This window comes from Strix uralensis, chromosome 29, assembly GCF_047716275.1.
Source record: "Strix uralensis isolate ZFMK-TIS-50842 chromosome 29, bStrUra1, whole genome shotgun sequence".
Lineage (NCBI taxonomy): Eukaryota > Metazoa > Chordata > Aves > Strigiformes > Strigidae > Strix > Strix uralensis.
In genome coordinates this window covers 2,680,709-2,696,257 of record NC_134000.1, presented here as the reverse complement: position 1 = coordinate 2,696,257, position 15,549 = coordinate 2,680,709, and the positions used below count along the sequence as shown (strand labels likewise).

The following is a 15,549-nucleotide window of genomic DNA, read 5'->3' as shown; positions in this document are numbered from 1 at the left end:
GCTTAATCAACTTAAAATTATGATGCTGTGTTATCAACATTCTATAGAGGTTCTGAATGGTTAAAACTTAATTCAGTGCAATCCCACGGTGTGTGTGGGATATTAACGAAGGCTGATTTTTGTCCTGAAATGCAGAATACTCTGAAAAGAGTTCATTTTTGGTCACAGGTGTAAATATTTGAGTATATGTCCCACTATCTTCTTCTATACAAAATGAGCCATGATCATATTACAGTAAAATTATGTTGTTGTGATGAAGGGTGTGTGTGCATATGTGTTCTGCTGATCGAGGATGCCAATTAAACTCAGACACCAGAGTGAAAAGAGGAGGCTGATTTTACTGTTAATAATTAAAGGATATAACCAAGTAATACAGAAAATAAGCAATAAGAAAAATACAGAATAGTACACTTAATTATTACAACATACAGTTAATTATAGAAAATAAGAACAAGCAAGGTATAATGCACCTAATCATTACTACATGATGGGGAGAATAGTGATTAAGAAAGATCCATCACCCCTTGCATACGTTACCAATATCCAGACCCGCAGGCACTGGGCAGCCCCGGTTGCAGCAAGGATTTGTTGAGCCTTTCCCTGCAAGTGGGAAGTCCTACGTGATGTGTCCACCCGTAGGTGAGGCTTCCAAAGTCACGGCAGGAGGGTCCACCCTTATATACCAAAACACAGCAAGTCAGAATGACCTGCACTTTTCCTTGAACGGAAACATCTGGTTTCATCCTCCTGTTGGATTCCACCCAAAGCCTGGCCAGGGCTCGCGGGGGAGAACCAAGGGAGTTTCTAACAAGACCAAACACTTGGGTTCTCAGCCTTGAACAAGGCTGAACAAGGGAAGTTGGATACACAATCTCACAGCATTTCATCCTCACTGCTGATTACGTTTTGCCTAAGCTACATCTTTCACTAGTGAGCATACATATTTCGTTAATGATCAGATACTAATTAATAAACACTAATGGTAATACAGATTTTACTAATTAGCGGATACCAGTAATGGATAACGTTTGGTTGTGAGGTTCATCTAGAGGTCAACGTTGCTTCAGGGCCTATTATTCAGGCCCCAGCACTACAATATGTAGGTGCGTGCATGTGGTGCATACACCTGTGCCACGACAGTTTAACCCTGTACAAGCATCTACACAATCATAACTTTTTCCATCAAAGTAGGCTTTACTGTTTTAACCTGGTGCAGAGATATCAGGGTATGCTGTGGGTCCTGTAGCCTTACTCCCTTTTACTCATTAGAACCAGGCAAAAGCATTGCAAGCTCCCATGTCCTCTGATGTGGTCAGAGAGGGGCTGTGTCTGCTCCATGTTACTGTCTCATGTTTTTTTAGTTGTCAAGGAAAAAAAAGTTTTCTCAGTTATTTTTTCCATCTCTTTAGTGAGTAGCAAAACCCTGTATTTCTGTTGCACGCACCTAATAGTATATCTGTGTTTTGTTTTGTTTTTTTTCATCTTCTCTCTTCCAGTTCTTCATGTTTATTTTGTTAATCTTCCTGGCGGAGCTTTCAGCTGCAATCCTGGCTTTTATCTTCAGAGAAAATGTAAGTATCCGATGGTGGGCAAACTCTGAACCCCAGTAGGATTGTACCCAGCTGGATCGTGGTGTTAGATGGTTTGTACATTTGTTTGTGGAGTAACTGTTTGTTTCAAATACCAACAAACCTGCTTCATTGCTACCCTCAGTCTGAAGAAGTGCCAGCAAGCCGGTGAACGTGAACTAACCTGGCATGTGCAGGGTGGATGGTTTATGTACACAGGAGATATACACTGGGGGACTACTTAAATATTGAAGTTTTTAGAGTCTTCCTGATTCTTTTGCAGCCAAACCAGCTGCGCATTCCATCAGAGAGAAATTTTATAATAAAGTCACACTAAGGTTAAAAGCAACTATTTTCTTTTTTCAATATAACATGTGTTTAATATTAATATTAATAGCGAAACCTCCTGTTTTCCCAACAGACCCAATGCTTGCTCTGCAGTGCAAAAACTCTCTTGTGCATGTTCTAATCATATTCCTTCTTGAATTTTCATGTTCTGGTGCTCACCAGATTCCTCTCAATGCTCATAAGATATCCCTCCTGACCTGCCCTGAGCAAGTCTCCCCATGTCCCATTTCATGTCCCATTAGTGGATCCCTTGCATATTGCCCTTCTTACAAGTTTCTCATCCTTCTCTCCACAGCTTCATATGGTGTAGCCTTTCTCTACTCTGCTGCTGTCCATATTATTATATGGCCATCATCCCTCCCCTACACTAGTAGTAATCATAGTCTCATTTGTTTTTCTAACCAGCAAGGGTTTGTGCATTTTTTTTCATGTTCTCACACGTGCAAAGAAGAGCCTGACTGAACTAGGTCCATCCTTCTCAAGTCAGCCCAGCTTTGAAATATGACTCTGAGTGATGGCTGTGAAAAAACATTGACCAGTAGAAGTGGTCACTAGTGACTGTTAGTATTTATTTTATTTATTTGGCCTCTTCCAGTAGTAAGAGAACATACCGCACATTTGCTGCACTGAACATGACAGAAATGTGACATAAGCTTAGAAAGGCCATGTATAATGATGATTTTCTTCAGCCAGGATATACTTTTATTCATATAAAAAGATTTTGATAAGCAGAGAATCAAGACTTAGGAAGCTCACAGCAATACAGTGTGGTGTTTGTGCAGTAGGATGATCTTGGGGGTAGTTAGTGAGAGGATTTTTTTTTCCCTTTATAAACTGGTGGTCTGTTGTCTTTGCCTGGGATCTGAAGGCAGTGGGGAAGGGTCGGCACTCTGTACACCGAGTGGGTGCCCCATTCCAGCTTAGGCTTCGAGACCATGCCCTCATTGGAACAGCTACTGCTCCATAAATAGGTTGCAGCGTGGGGGGTCTGGTGTGTTCTGGTCATTGCAGCTCTGCTGTTAGGAGTTTTTAGGGAATTCCTTTGGTTCAGCACAAACAGCAGACCGCACACGTAGAAACTGCCCTGCAGACCCGGGTGCAGGCTTCACGACAGAGAACGCAGTCCCTGGCGAGCAGGGGCTGGGCGAGCAGCCGGTGGCTGACTGCTCCCACCTCCCACTTTCCCTGTGGGAAACTGGTAAAAGGTACCAGAAACTAGCAAGGCTGGCTGCGAGTCCTGTGTGCGGGGTGACCGCAGGGCTGGCTGTGTCCTCTTCCTTCAGTCACGAGGAGCCTGCTTACATCTTGCTCCTGGGCAAACCATCGGCACCTTACGCTCCCATGGAAGATGTGGGACATGTGAGAATATGTTATCTGGCAAGGTATTATTTGCAGTGGTTATTCTAGACTTCTGTGGTATCCGGTGGGGTTTTGTGAGGTGAAACTTGAAGGGGAACAAGCTTCTGCCTTTCTTGAGCTTGTCTCCTTTGTATCACCGGCTTCCCGCTCTGTCAGAATCACTGATAAGAGGGGCTTAAATGGGAAGGAATGAAGAACGTCAGATCCCAGCATAGCTGGAGATGGCTCTAGGCAGAACTTAAACTCAGTCTGCAAATTCTTGTGGTTTGTTGTCTCCTTAGGTTTCTTCTGAAAAAAACCCCCTTGTTTTGCTGTTGCTATATATTTTGGTGGTAGCTCCTCTGGCTTGGCAACTACTTGTGGCTAATTTTGCTGTCATCTTTGGGTTAGGGTGAGGCTAGATGGCTGGACAGGATGTCCATGGGGACAGAGGTGGTCTTTCAGTGACCCCATGTCAGGAAGAGTTCTCCACAGTAGCAGTTTAAGGTCAGGGTCAGATGTGCTTTTCTCTTCCCTGTGAAACAAGTTACTTTCAAGGCATGTGGTGGTAAATGCACATTTAGGCAACCTAAATTTCTTGGAACCAAGCATGTTGCTGTGGTGGTCATTGCACTAGTCTGTATGGCTGTGGCCTCACTGGGTGCATAAAACAAGACAAGAGAGAAAGATATGCTCTACCTGTTCCCTTTGCAGATAACGTTCAGTACAGCTTTCTCTTGTAGTGTTTCACATCCAGACTAGCTCTCAGACACTCAACAGAGTTAAATTATTAATAGCTGAGGGAGTGAAAGAAATTAAGAGACAAAAATAAGGGAGAAAATAGATGTTTTCTGCTGAGATTTGACATGAGAGGAAGAATCAGGCAGCGTGTGGTGGTGGGGTGGGTGAAAGTGATGTTTGCGGTTGTGAGCTAGTGTGATCTGCAAGTCCAGTTGCACTCCCAAAGACCTGTTTAAAAGCAGTTTTTGAAGAGGAAGGCTGTTGTTAATCAGCTATGGGAGTACCAGAGTTTTCTTTCCTTTGTAAAGGAGGTTTCAAGAGGGTGAAGAACCCTTTTTCATCTAGAAGACCCCATGTAAAATAATGTCTTCCATGAACAATAGAGAGAAGCTGTGAAAGAGGAATTTGATTTATGTACTGGAATTGCTCTTTATATGCCCTTCAGAGGTCTGAATGGGAAAAGCCCTGGAGGGATATTTGACTTTTTTAGTGAATTCTCGAACACAGCGCTGTGTGAGATGGCTGTGACCTTCCTGGCCAGTGCTGGCACACCTGTGTTGTGCAGAAATGCCCTCTTTTTCATAAGTCCCCTTCATCTGGCTCCAGTAATCCCGGTGACAACAGTCCCACTTCATTCACTGACATGTAAATGTAGGCATGCAGGTGCTTCTTCTGTATCGGAGACATCCCCCCCAGAACAGCTAGAAAAAAACCACAGCTGAACAGCTCTTCATTGTTCATGGCTGTGGCTGATACAATTGCGTTGTCCGAAGTGTGTGTGAAGATCTAGTTTTATTAGTAGGTCCTTTGCTCCCTTCTGGATCGTTCTTGCCATAGTACTCCAATGTGCACAGACCTCATCAATGCCATTATTAGCTTCAGCAAGAGGGGGGCTGTGGGCATGCGAGTAGGAACAACTGTCTTGCTGACTTTTATCCTCCTCTGTCAGCAGTTTTTTAAAAGAAGAAAGATGTTTCTGCTGATCGATTTATTTTTTTAAAAAAAATTTTTTTTTACATTTTTCTGAACTTCAGATACTCAGGAAAAACAGTTTAAGAGCAACAAAATGGAATCAGTTATTTTCCTGGCAAACTTACCCTTCCAGCACTAGACTTTGTTTTAGGCCAAGTCTCGTAAAAATCGCACACAAACTCTGAACAATTTCCTCTGGGGTTGCCGCTGTCAAAATAAAGGTTTCACTTTATATTTAAATGACTCTTTTGTTTTAGACCCCGCCAAAGGCAGTCGGCTGGGATTATTACCAACGGTAATATCAGTTTCAAAGTCCGCGCTTCAGAAACAGACGAGCATCAAAAAAATGTGCTGCTGTCTCTGCAGGGTAGGATGCTGCTTCAATAAAGTACTCAGAGGAAGGGACAGAAAGGAGAACACTGAGGACGTATTTCAGCATTTCCTAACCTGACCTTCCCCCAGTGCACCAAAATCCCAAAGGAAAATGCTGTGTCCTCTGGTATTTTAATATTCAAATGCAAAAAATGAGTTAATATCAGTCCCATAGGACTTATTTTAGGAATTTAGGAATCTAGCGTTATATCTAATTAGAAGGTGGTGAGATTGAGCTACCTGCGTCATTCAACTCTTTGTGACAAAGTTTTACCCAGTATTGATGTAGTCATTAAATTGGGCCTTAGTTTGTATTTGTAAAAGAGAAGTCAGTATTAAGTGGTATTCAGGGATCTTTTAAAGAGTCACCACAACCCTCTCTTTTTTTCCTTGAATTTTGTGATACAGTTACAAAGGAAACAAACAATTCTGTGCTTGTGCCTTTGTGCCCACCCATACGTCTCATACATATGTATGCGTGTGTATGGTATTTCACATTGCCTGTCAAGAACCTGAAACCAGCTTGTAGCAGTATATATTACTGCATCTGCAGTGCTGTATGAACAACAGGAAAAAAAAAAAAGGGATCTTTTTCAGGCAGCTTAATTCCTGATCCTGCAAATATGTAACACTGGAGCAGTGCTCTATCCAGCCAAGTCCAACCCCCTTCGCTGAGGCTTTGCAGTGGCAGAGAGATTTTGCCTGTACGGGTCACAAATCACAAGGTATTTTAGAGGAAGGACCACACAAGTCAAGACCTGTTGGGAACCTGAAAAGGGAATTCCTTGAAGTTTTCATCCTGAAGTGATAGAAGTGCAATAAGATTGAATCGGGGTGTTCAGTTTAACAAGTCTATTAGGTTTGTATATTTACTAGTCCTCCAGGGAGTGATCCTAAGCAAATGTAATTTCAAGGTGTCTAACTTTTTGAGAAGACTGAGCCAAAATGTTAGTTCAGTTTTTCTGCTGTACTGTAAATATAAACAGGAGTAAATGAAATTTCATTCGTTTATATTGTTGACCTTAGGAAAAATGTTTAAATTATCTAAACACTGGAAATATAATGAGGATTTTTTTTCTTCACGTGTGTGGGTTAGTTTAGATAATCTAAAGCCTTGTCAGGGAAATGGTCTCTTTTTCCAATTTGTAAGTTGACTTGAACATTTCGTATTCATTGTATATTTTCTACTTCCTTTTCATTCCCAGAAAGTTTCGTATTAGGACTTCATTCTGCTTTCTCACACATGGAAGTAAATTCAGAGCAGTTCCCCTGTTGTTAGTGGGAAGTTAACTGGTTTAAAATGAAAGCTGAGGGGGAAATCATGCTTTGATTGCAGACCTCCTGAAGCATAGTAAGTGAAATTACTATTTGGGTGTGAATTTGAAGATCTTTCTAAAATCTGTTTTAGTCCACTTTCAACTTATGAAACGCCTTCAAATAGCACTGAAAATTTAAAAAAACAACCAACCTTTAAATGTAAATGTTATCTTACAAGTATAGATATAATTCAATCCCTGATTTTTAATGAGCAACAGTTTTATTCACAGGTACCATCCACCCTGGATATAGTTATGGTTCAGCCAGTGACTTTTCCCATGTTTCTTCTCTGAGGTTTGCAAAAAAAAAAAGCAAACTCAAACCAACGAAACAACCCCCAGCATTCACAGAAGGGAGCTTTGGGAAGTGCTTGGAAAGGTGCTGGCAGTAGCCCTTATATTTCCACCTCTGTGTGTGTTTCAGCTGACCAGAGAGTTTTTCACCAAGGAGCTGAAGAAGCATTACCTGAGGAACAACGACACGGACGTCTTCTCTTCCACCTGGAACTCTGTTATGATCACGGTAAGTCAGGCCGTGCCAGTCCCATGCTGCCCACGGTCAGCAGCCATCAACACGGTGCTCAGCCTGCACCCTTGGCTCGCCCAGGGTCAGCCTGCTCCAACCATCCCGTCACGTCAAGCACAGCACCGGGGTTTGTGGCGGGAGGGAGATGAGGATTCATCTGACAGCTGGTCTTTCTCGAGTTGGCCCTGAGAGAGACACTCCCAGTGACTGTGTCAGCCTTTGTGGTTTGCCAAGGCCTGAGGCGTTTGACCTGCCTGGGTACCCCCAGCTTTCAAACAGTGGGCAGAGAAAGCCGTGGAGCTGTCTGCAGCCGAATATCACTGCATTTAGCCTGGAACTTTCACCTTGCAGACTAATTCAGAACTATTCCGGGCCAACAGCAGCCAAATACTGATGCTAACTAATGACTTTTTATTAGCTCTTGTGAAATGAGTTGGTAGATGGCAGATGAGGTAGGAGTGTGCCTAATGGTATTATTTTCGGTATAGAAACATTAGCCATCAAAATTGACTTTTGTTATTATAGTACTAATCAGGCAGGTTACAGATCAGCTGTCATTGGAATTGGAGTTGTTATTATCTGCTACAAGAAATTCTGTATGTGTGCGTGTGTGTGTGTGTACACATGTGAACTTAGTGCTCAGTACAGCCCACGGTGTATCTCTTCAGGAGTGAAGAGCGGGATGTCAGGCTCTGCAGATGAAAAGTCAATTTTAATCTTAAAAGAAAAAGATGATTGCTGCCCTTCATGCTGATTCAGGACTTTAATAAAGACATTTCCTTTTGCTGACTGAAAGGAGACAGAGTCAGAGTATGACTTGAATCCTTAAAAAGAACCTGACTTGAATCCTAAAAAGGTTCCTTACGTGAATCACCTAGCAGTGCCTTTGAGCAGCAACAATCCTGGCCGTTAGCTATGGGGAGAGCAGGCGGTCGGTCAGGAGCCTGGATTGTAGTGCTGGCTCCCTTACAAACTTGCTGGGTGATCTCAAGCAAGTCATTCTGGATGTGCTCCAAAGCCCTGTGTAGCTCGTGGCAATATTCCCAGTGGTACCTTGGAGTCTACAGTATGACATGGAAACAGTGGGACCTTATAAAAAGGCTTTGATGAAACAGAAGCTCCAAGGTACAAGCACAACCCACTTCTTTGAAAACAACAGTTGTTTTGTCTCTGCTTTGACTAAAGCTTTGATCCCTACAAGAATAGGTCTTTGGTAGATTTCTCGTATCTGCTTTCAGGGCAAAGTGTCAACTCTGTCTTCCTTTCTTCTCCATGCCTCCTCCCTAGTTTGCCTGCTGTGGAGTGAATGGACCAGAAGATTTTGAAGCTGTCCCTCATCTTCCATACTCCTCTTTGGAAAGTGTGACACCGGAGGCTTGTTGCCAGCGAGAGCTCCAGAGCCGGGAAGGGATGTTTGTCAACAGGGAAGCCTGCCTCACAGGTGTTGAGAGGTTTCAGAACCGACAGGTAAGGGAAGCCAAACACCAGGAAAAGGAGTTTCATAGCAGGCAGAGAGATGGCTGTGGTGGTCATGGGTAGCTAGTGAAGCTGGCAGGTCATGCCATTCTGACTGTAGCTCACATCCTAATTACACTTCTGCTGACAGCTTTTGAAGTCATGGTATATGTCTGATTTTGAAAATGCCCTTTCATTATGTGTACTGCTAAGTCCATGCTGTGCTGTATCAGCAGAAATATGAAGATTTTCCCAAGGGACTGAGAGGTGGGTTGAAAATTTGCATCCAGTTTTATTGTGTTTCTGAAGGTTAGTACTATCTCTGAAAAGTTAATTATCAAGCCAGCACAGGTCGGCGAGGATGGGATGGAGTTGACTCTTCCTGGCTGCAGTTTAGTTCACAAAGACTCCTCATCATCAACATATGCAACCAATAGATCAAGGGTTAAACAGCCACAGAAAACCATGTCTGTTTTCCAAGGAAGATAAGTGTTGGAAAGCTGCATTCCTCTGCTCTTTTACTCTTTACAGTAGAAAAAGGGCATTTCTTTTGTGAGGCCTCTTGACTTGGCAATTTGTCCCAGTACTAGACTGGAACAAGACAGTTCAGCATAGTGTCATTGACACTGATACTACAGTCACCTTTCCTTACAGTGTCACCAGGACGTGAAGTTTAAGAAACTTTCTAGCAAAGTTCCTGACTGTGTTCACCTCAGCATTGATAAGCCAGCTGAGCTCTGTGCTGACCATATGTACAAAGCCTCCTTTTCTCTCCAGAGTGAGCAGTGGTCCTCTTTTCATCACTCAGTAGCAGACTGTGAAAAGAGTAAAGGAGTTTGGAAGCAGCATGTGAGCTGTTCCTTGCCTGGCAGCTGGAAATGGTTGGCAAAGGCACTCTGGGTGAGAGATCACAGCAGACAGCACCATACTGCTTCTGCCAGGTCTGATTACTGTGAATAGATGGGGAAAAGAGAGAGGAGAGAGATGGCAAGCAGCAGGGAGGGAAAGAGAAATGCATTTTGAGAAAGGGGGTTAAAGCAAATAACAGATATAGTTTTCCCGAAGTGGTGATGCTGAGGCCTACCTCTTCTTTGGAAGGGGAAGGTTTCCTGAGAGCCCGTGTCACTGCGGAGTGTTGGTGGGAGAACCTGTGAGGCACTTCTGTAAAATGGGAGAGACACTCTCAAGCAACTGATGGCTGAATTCAGGCATTCCTGGGGCAGTGTCGGGCTCTTGGGACACCATGCTGGTAGGACAGTGCTGTCCGCACTTGTGCTCACCCCAGTCTGTAGCCAGCTGAGCGGGGTGTGCTGGAAGTTAGGTTAAGGTTGGAGTTCTGGCCAGCACCCAAACATTTTATTGCTGGGCTGAATGCTTTTCCCTGAAAATTGGGTTGAAACGTGGCTGGAACAAAGCTGCAGCTGAGCAGTCTCATGTTGACAAGAGCGTGGTTTTAACAGCTCAGTTAGTGCCCCAAGGGTCTGCACTCCCTGGGTCTGTCTCACAAGTGGATCCTCTCTGTGCTCTCCCTGGCGCTCCTCTGGTTGTGTCTCACTCGCAGTGAGCAGGGTCTGGCATGGCCACCAGTACGTGTGTCTTTACAGTTCAGATGCTTTCTTTATGGGTGGAAGGAAAAAATCAGGTGATTGAAACATCCCAGCGGTATGGATGGGATTAAACGTGTATGTGTGAAATACATGCTCAGTGGGGAGGAGAGCTACTTTTTACATTGGACAAACTCCAATCTACTTTTCTCTTTATGAGTAACCTATTTGCAGAAATTTGCTGGTGGGTTGGAATTTTAGGCTGGGAGAACTGAGGCCGGGATAAACTGGTGATTTCCAGAAGATCTGCCAGATTTGCAGAAGGTCTACGTGCTGTTAATTGTATGAGCAATAATAAATGACATTAAAGGTGATGGTGGCTATGCTGCATAAGTGGAAGGACTGCTGTAGTTCATGGCCCTGAGTTCTTAATTAAATTAATTCTCCTATAGCCAGATCAGCAGGTGTTCATCCATGCTCCTTTGGGGGAAGGCAGAGAGAAAAGTCCTGGGGTGTGAAAGAGCTGCTGGCTATGAGGAAGGATTCAAGAATCTCCTGCCTTGGCTTTAAATAAATCATCCTTTTCCCTCGCCAGCCTGGGCTGCCTGTCACCTGCCCTGAGGGTCCTTTCCTCTGTGCTTAGTCTCTGCCCTTTGCTCCTCCGTGCTGCTCCTCTCTGCCTTACCAGAAGTCACAGTTCTTCGTGGTCAGTGAGGGGTTGTGGGGGTGAACTACTCCCATCCCACCACAGCAAAATCTTCCCGTCCCCTCCCTGGCACTGTCCTATGGGTCTCTGCCTCCCATGCTGTGGGGCTGGGTGAGAGGGAGCTGTGCTTGTGGTGCCTGGATCTGAGAGCGCCTCTTGTACTAAGGAGGGCTGTGCTGTGAGAACAACGCAGTGGTGCATCTCACCACGTTTTGTCCTTCCTAGGGCTGCTACACCGTGATCCTGAACTCCTTTGAGACCTACGTGTACCTTGCAGGAGCCCTCGCCATCGGAGTGCTGGCTATCGAGGTACTTACTGTGGTGTGCCTAGGAGAAAAGCAGTGTCGGTAGATTCCCCTTGCCAGGGGAAGCCTCTCCTGCAAAGTGTGAGCAGGTTGTCAGCTTGTGCTTTTAATTGACTGGAAAGAGCTGGATGCTTGGTCCTTTGCCACGAAAGGCAGGGAAATACCCGGTGCCGCACGGCTGCAGTGCCGCCTCGTGTCGGACGCGCCGCAGAGCTCGCGCTCTGCCACACTGGCCACGGGGGCTTCAGGGGGCCACCGCCCGCCCCAGGGCCCCACATGGTCACTGCCCTCACTGCAGCAGCACCCAGCAAGCTGACTAATCTCTCACTTGGTTAATGTGTTCAAACTCTGCCTTTGCTTTAACACCTTCTGGTTAGAGCCTGAAACTCTTATTAGCTCCAGAGCATCTCTGTTATCCTGCGTAAGTACCTGGCTCTTGGGTGATGTTTCTGAGGAACAGGCTTCCACCAGACATGATGTTAGCCCAGAAGTGATGCCCCTGCAGCATTGCTGGGGCGAGGCTGGGTGCTTTCCCCAGTGCCCTGTCTTGTGCAAAGGAGAGGGATCTGGACAGAGTGCCCCAGCAGCCCCCACAAAGGCCACGCTGTGCCCCTTCCGGGCAGCAGCAAGGATGTGCAGAGCAGGTACCGCAGAGCCCGCTCCCCTGTGACACCTTGGGAATGAAGCCAGGCTGCTGCCGTAGCCACAAACAGTTGGGGGGGGCAGGGGCATGAGGGGAGGGATCGCCTTCAGGAAGAAAAAAACAAATTTTGCCACAGCCTCCCCTGGGTGGTGAGAAGGGACACCCTTGCTGCATCACTGACTGCTGGACAGGAGGGAGTGATGGGAGTGGTCCCAGGGCCGGGAAGGGCTTGGTTGATCTTCTGGAAGGTCCAGCTGACTCATGTGGTTCTCTGTTTTGTTTTTGTCCTCTTCTTCCCACTCCCACCTTCCCAGCTGTTCGCCATGATCTTTGCTATGTGTCTCTTTCGAGGGATCCAGTAAAAGGTGGCCCATGAAGCACCACGTTCCCCACATGTTCAGAAGAAAGAAGGAAAACCAGAAGAAACAAAACCTGAAAACACCCAAAAAACTTTATTTTTTTTAACAAAATGGGGTAGGGGGATAAAAAGAAAAAAAGAGGGTTGTAATATATGAATGACCAAAAGGATTGTACTTCAGGGGCTGGAACTTTGAGGTGATGTGCACTACACTGTACACCGGACCCTTGCCCAGAGCCACCCGCAGCAGCCGTGGAGCAGGAGCCCAGTGCAGCCAATTGCACTAGAGACTGATGGAGCCGGCAGTGGGGAGCGGGAGGACGAGCACAGCCGCCTCTCCCGCGAGGCCGTGCCTACCATTCGCGACTTTACCATGCTTTAGACAGCAAAGGACTGAAGAACAGACACGCAGGGGCTGGATAAGGCAACAGGTTGGCCGAAGTCTCGGCTTGAAACAAGTGGTGGTGGCTCATCTAAGAAGCAGGTAGTCATTGTTTGCGCGGTTCTGCCTTTAATTCCCAGCCATAGAATGAAAACACACATTCTTCAGTGGAAGCTTTGTCCCTGTCACCTGAAACGTGTCAGAGAAGTCAGGCACTCCAGTGAGGCTGGTTTTTCTCTGCAGCCCCAAGCAGGGGCAGTGTGGTCTCACTTAGTGATGGGACTCAGCTAAGGCTGGCTGGTGATCAAGAGTTTGGTGCCTACCTTTCTGTTTCTACTAAGATGTACTGTTCATTGTTGTGAAAGAGACAAAGTGGTTCCCTGCTGTGTTCCCATCTCCTGGGAAAAATAATGGCTCTGGTTAAGAATCATTGATACTGCTCCCTTCCTGAGAAGGGGAGGAAATAGCATTTAAATCTTGTCATCCTTTGCCTTTCCCTTCATACTTGCAAAAAACGGTTTGTGGTGCTCTGTTAGCAGAAATATTTGCAGTGGTTCCTACATGCTTTCCAGCCCTAAGGGGAGGTCCAGGCATGGTGCTGCATGGAGGAGGCTGAGGTTTGTCAGCCACTCCCTTGCTGTTTGCCTGAAGCGGTCTTGTGGCGTCATTTCTGCTCAGAGGATTTCCCTCAAGATCCTCCCATGGGCTCATGACGAAAGCAAGTCAGAATTGGTTTAGTCTGCCCGTTAGTTGAGAGTGTTTCCTCCCTTGAGATCGTTTGACATTTAACTAACGTGTCATCTAGTTAATCTACTTAAAGTGAACTTGAGAAAGATGCCTGGGACTGGACCTCGGTCTGAGATTAAGATGGAACTACTGAGGCACCAGGCAGGCTCTAAGAGCACCCAGTGTGCAGCCAAACCATTCCAGCCGCTGCTCCAGTGGTCGTGGTTATCGACCCGGACTGGTCACTGGTTTCTCTCCTCTGGAAGCATCAACCCCTGTTGCCTTAATTGTTCATCTGGTCACTCCCTGACCCCAAACTCATTTTACTTAGGGGAGGACAGAAGGGGCTGTGGTTTCTTGTTTAGCTTAGGACTTTTTACAGATTTTATAGGCTCAGATTATGGAGCAGTTTTATATAGGCTTAAACCAGCCCCTCCAAAAACTGTAACCAAACAAGGAAGTTGAGGGGGCAGAAGGCAGCAGCGAGGAGCTGAGCAGTAACTCGTGCCCTGGCGATGCAGCAGCGGGCAGAGTGTCTGGCTGTCCCCTTACACTACCAGGGCTGTGTCCCTGGAGCTCTCTCAGTGCCACTGCGCAGGCTGCAGGGGACAAAGGAAGGAAAGCAGCAGAAAGCCTGGTCCGTAATAGACAAAGATCCTGGCTAAATATCCAGGCTGAGGAATCGGGATACTAAAGAAGAGGAAGGAGGAATTAGAGCTTTTCCAAGCTTCATTTGAAAATAACAATTTGTTCATCAGCAGGAGAGGGCCCAGGCAGGTAGAGCTGCAGCCCCCCATGCCGCAGTCAGCATATTCCAGCAATGAAATAGGCAGACAGGGCTGCTGAGCAGCCTCAGATGTTGCATTAAACCTTGTGGAAAGCTTCTCTGAACTATTTCCCTCTGGACCTTCTTTTAATGAGGCATTTTAGCATTAAATTCTGGTCTGTTGTTAATGAAGGAAAACAGTTTTGCTAGCCAAAACCCAGCAGTATTTATACCCGACAGCAGGTGCTGTGCTTAAGATAGGAAAAATCTGTTGCATCTGCTAGTCTTGCAGGGAACGGGCCGAGCAGAAGGCGAGCTTATCTGGTCTGCTTCTGCCTCAGGAGCTGGTGTCAGTGACTGTTCTGGGAGAGCAGTTCCCAGGGGAGGAACAAAACCAGGAGCAGAGATGGTAATTTGGCTGGAGGTGAGCAAGACAAGCAGAACTGCCTCCCCCAGCCTCCAATTCTTTTCCCTTTCCCCTCACTTTATTATGCAAAGGCCTGGCTCTCAGGTCAGAGCCTGGAAGGCAAGTACCCTGGTTTGTGCATGGTGGGTGGCTGAAGGGGAAAAAAAGCCTCAAAGCCTTTTTCTCCCACCAGTGGCATGGGGGAAAAACTGTCAGAGCTGGGGGAACCAGACCAAAGTGCAAAGTGATAAATGCATATGCCTGAAGTAGGATCTGTGCCGGTTTGTTTCTCTTTGGTTTTCCTAATTCTGTACTCATTGCTTTGTCTGTTTTTAGCTTTCTCACTTTCCCTCTCTCCCTAATAGTAGTCCCCGTATCTTCGAAAGGATCTCATTCATCTGTTATTCTGGCCTTTGCGCAGCTGTTTCTCCTCTCTTACCTTGTCTGATCCCCCATTGCTCTTTCCTGGATGAAGACTTCAAATCCTCTCTGCAGCTGGCTAGCGTGCCACTGGGAACAGCGCTTGAAACCCCAGCAAAGGCCAGGCAGCACATTTTAAACAAGAACTGGAGATAGCTGTAAAGATACGGACAAGTCTGAGAGGACCTGTAGAAGGTGGTAACAGGCAGAAGGAATTTTCCCTGGGGGAATTTAATGAACAAGCAAGCCCAGAAAGCAGATTCACGCTGTATGATGAAGCATGTAAATTTGTTGATTTTTGTCCCTTGGTTGTGTGGCTGCCTGATCTGTTGTACAGTAGCTTTCAGAACAGCAGGCAGGAGAAGCAACTGTATTTTTATATTTAACAGCTCTGGTCGATATTTTGGGGTCAGGGACTCAAGCTAGATTTACTGCTCGCTGGAGAGCTCTGGGCAAGCTGGGGACCAGAGGGAGCTGCCATGCTGCCACCTCCTTTGCTGTAGCACCGTGACCACAGCCCGAGCACCAGGGATGGAAGTAGCAGAGAGCAGCCTGTGCCTGTGAGCCCACAGCCCCTCTTGGTGCCCCTGCCTCCCGGCTGTTCTTTAACGCTCAAATGACTGTCACGAATGCCTGGGAAAAGGGCTGCGTGTGAAA

General features: G+C 46.1%; 1 protein-coding gene across 8 annotated transcripts in view; it reads left to right on the top strand.

Moving 5' to 3' along the window:
* TSPAN18 (tetraspanin 18) overlaps positions 1 to 14,003 on the top strand; it is a 121,183-nt gene extending 107,180 nt beyond the window's left edge. For all 8 annotated transcript variants that reach the window (XM_074852565.1, XM_074852561.1, XM_074852564.1 and 5 more), the window contains 5 exons: positions 1,497 to 1,571; positions 7,080 to 7,178; positions 8,469 to 8,648; positions 11,112 to 11,195; positions 12,149 to 14,003. In XM_074852565.1, the coding sequence (XP_074708666.1) occupies positions 1,497 to 1,571; positions 7,080 to 7,178; positions 8,469 to 8,648; positions 11,112 to 11,195; positions 12,149 to 12,196 (486 nt within the window). In that variant the 3' untranslated portion in view covers positions 12,197 to 14,003. The remainder of the gene's footprint in view (positions 1 to 1,496; positions 1,572 to 7,079; positions 7,179 to 8,468; positions 8,649 to 11,111; positions 11,196 to 12,148) is intronic.
* Positions 14,004 to 15,549: the final 1,546 nt, after the last annotated feature.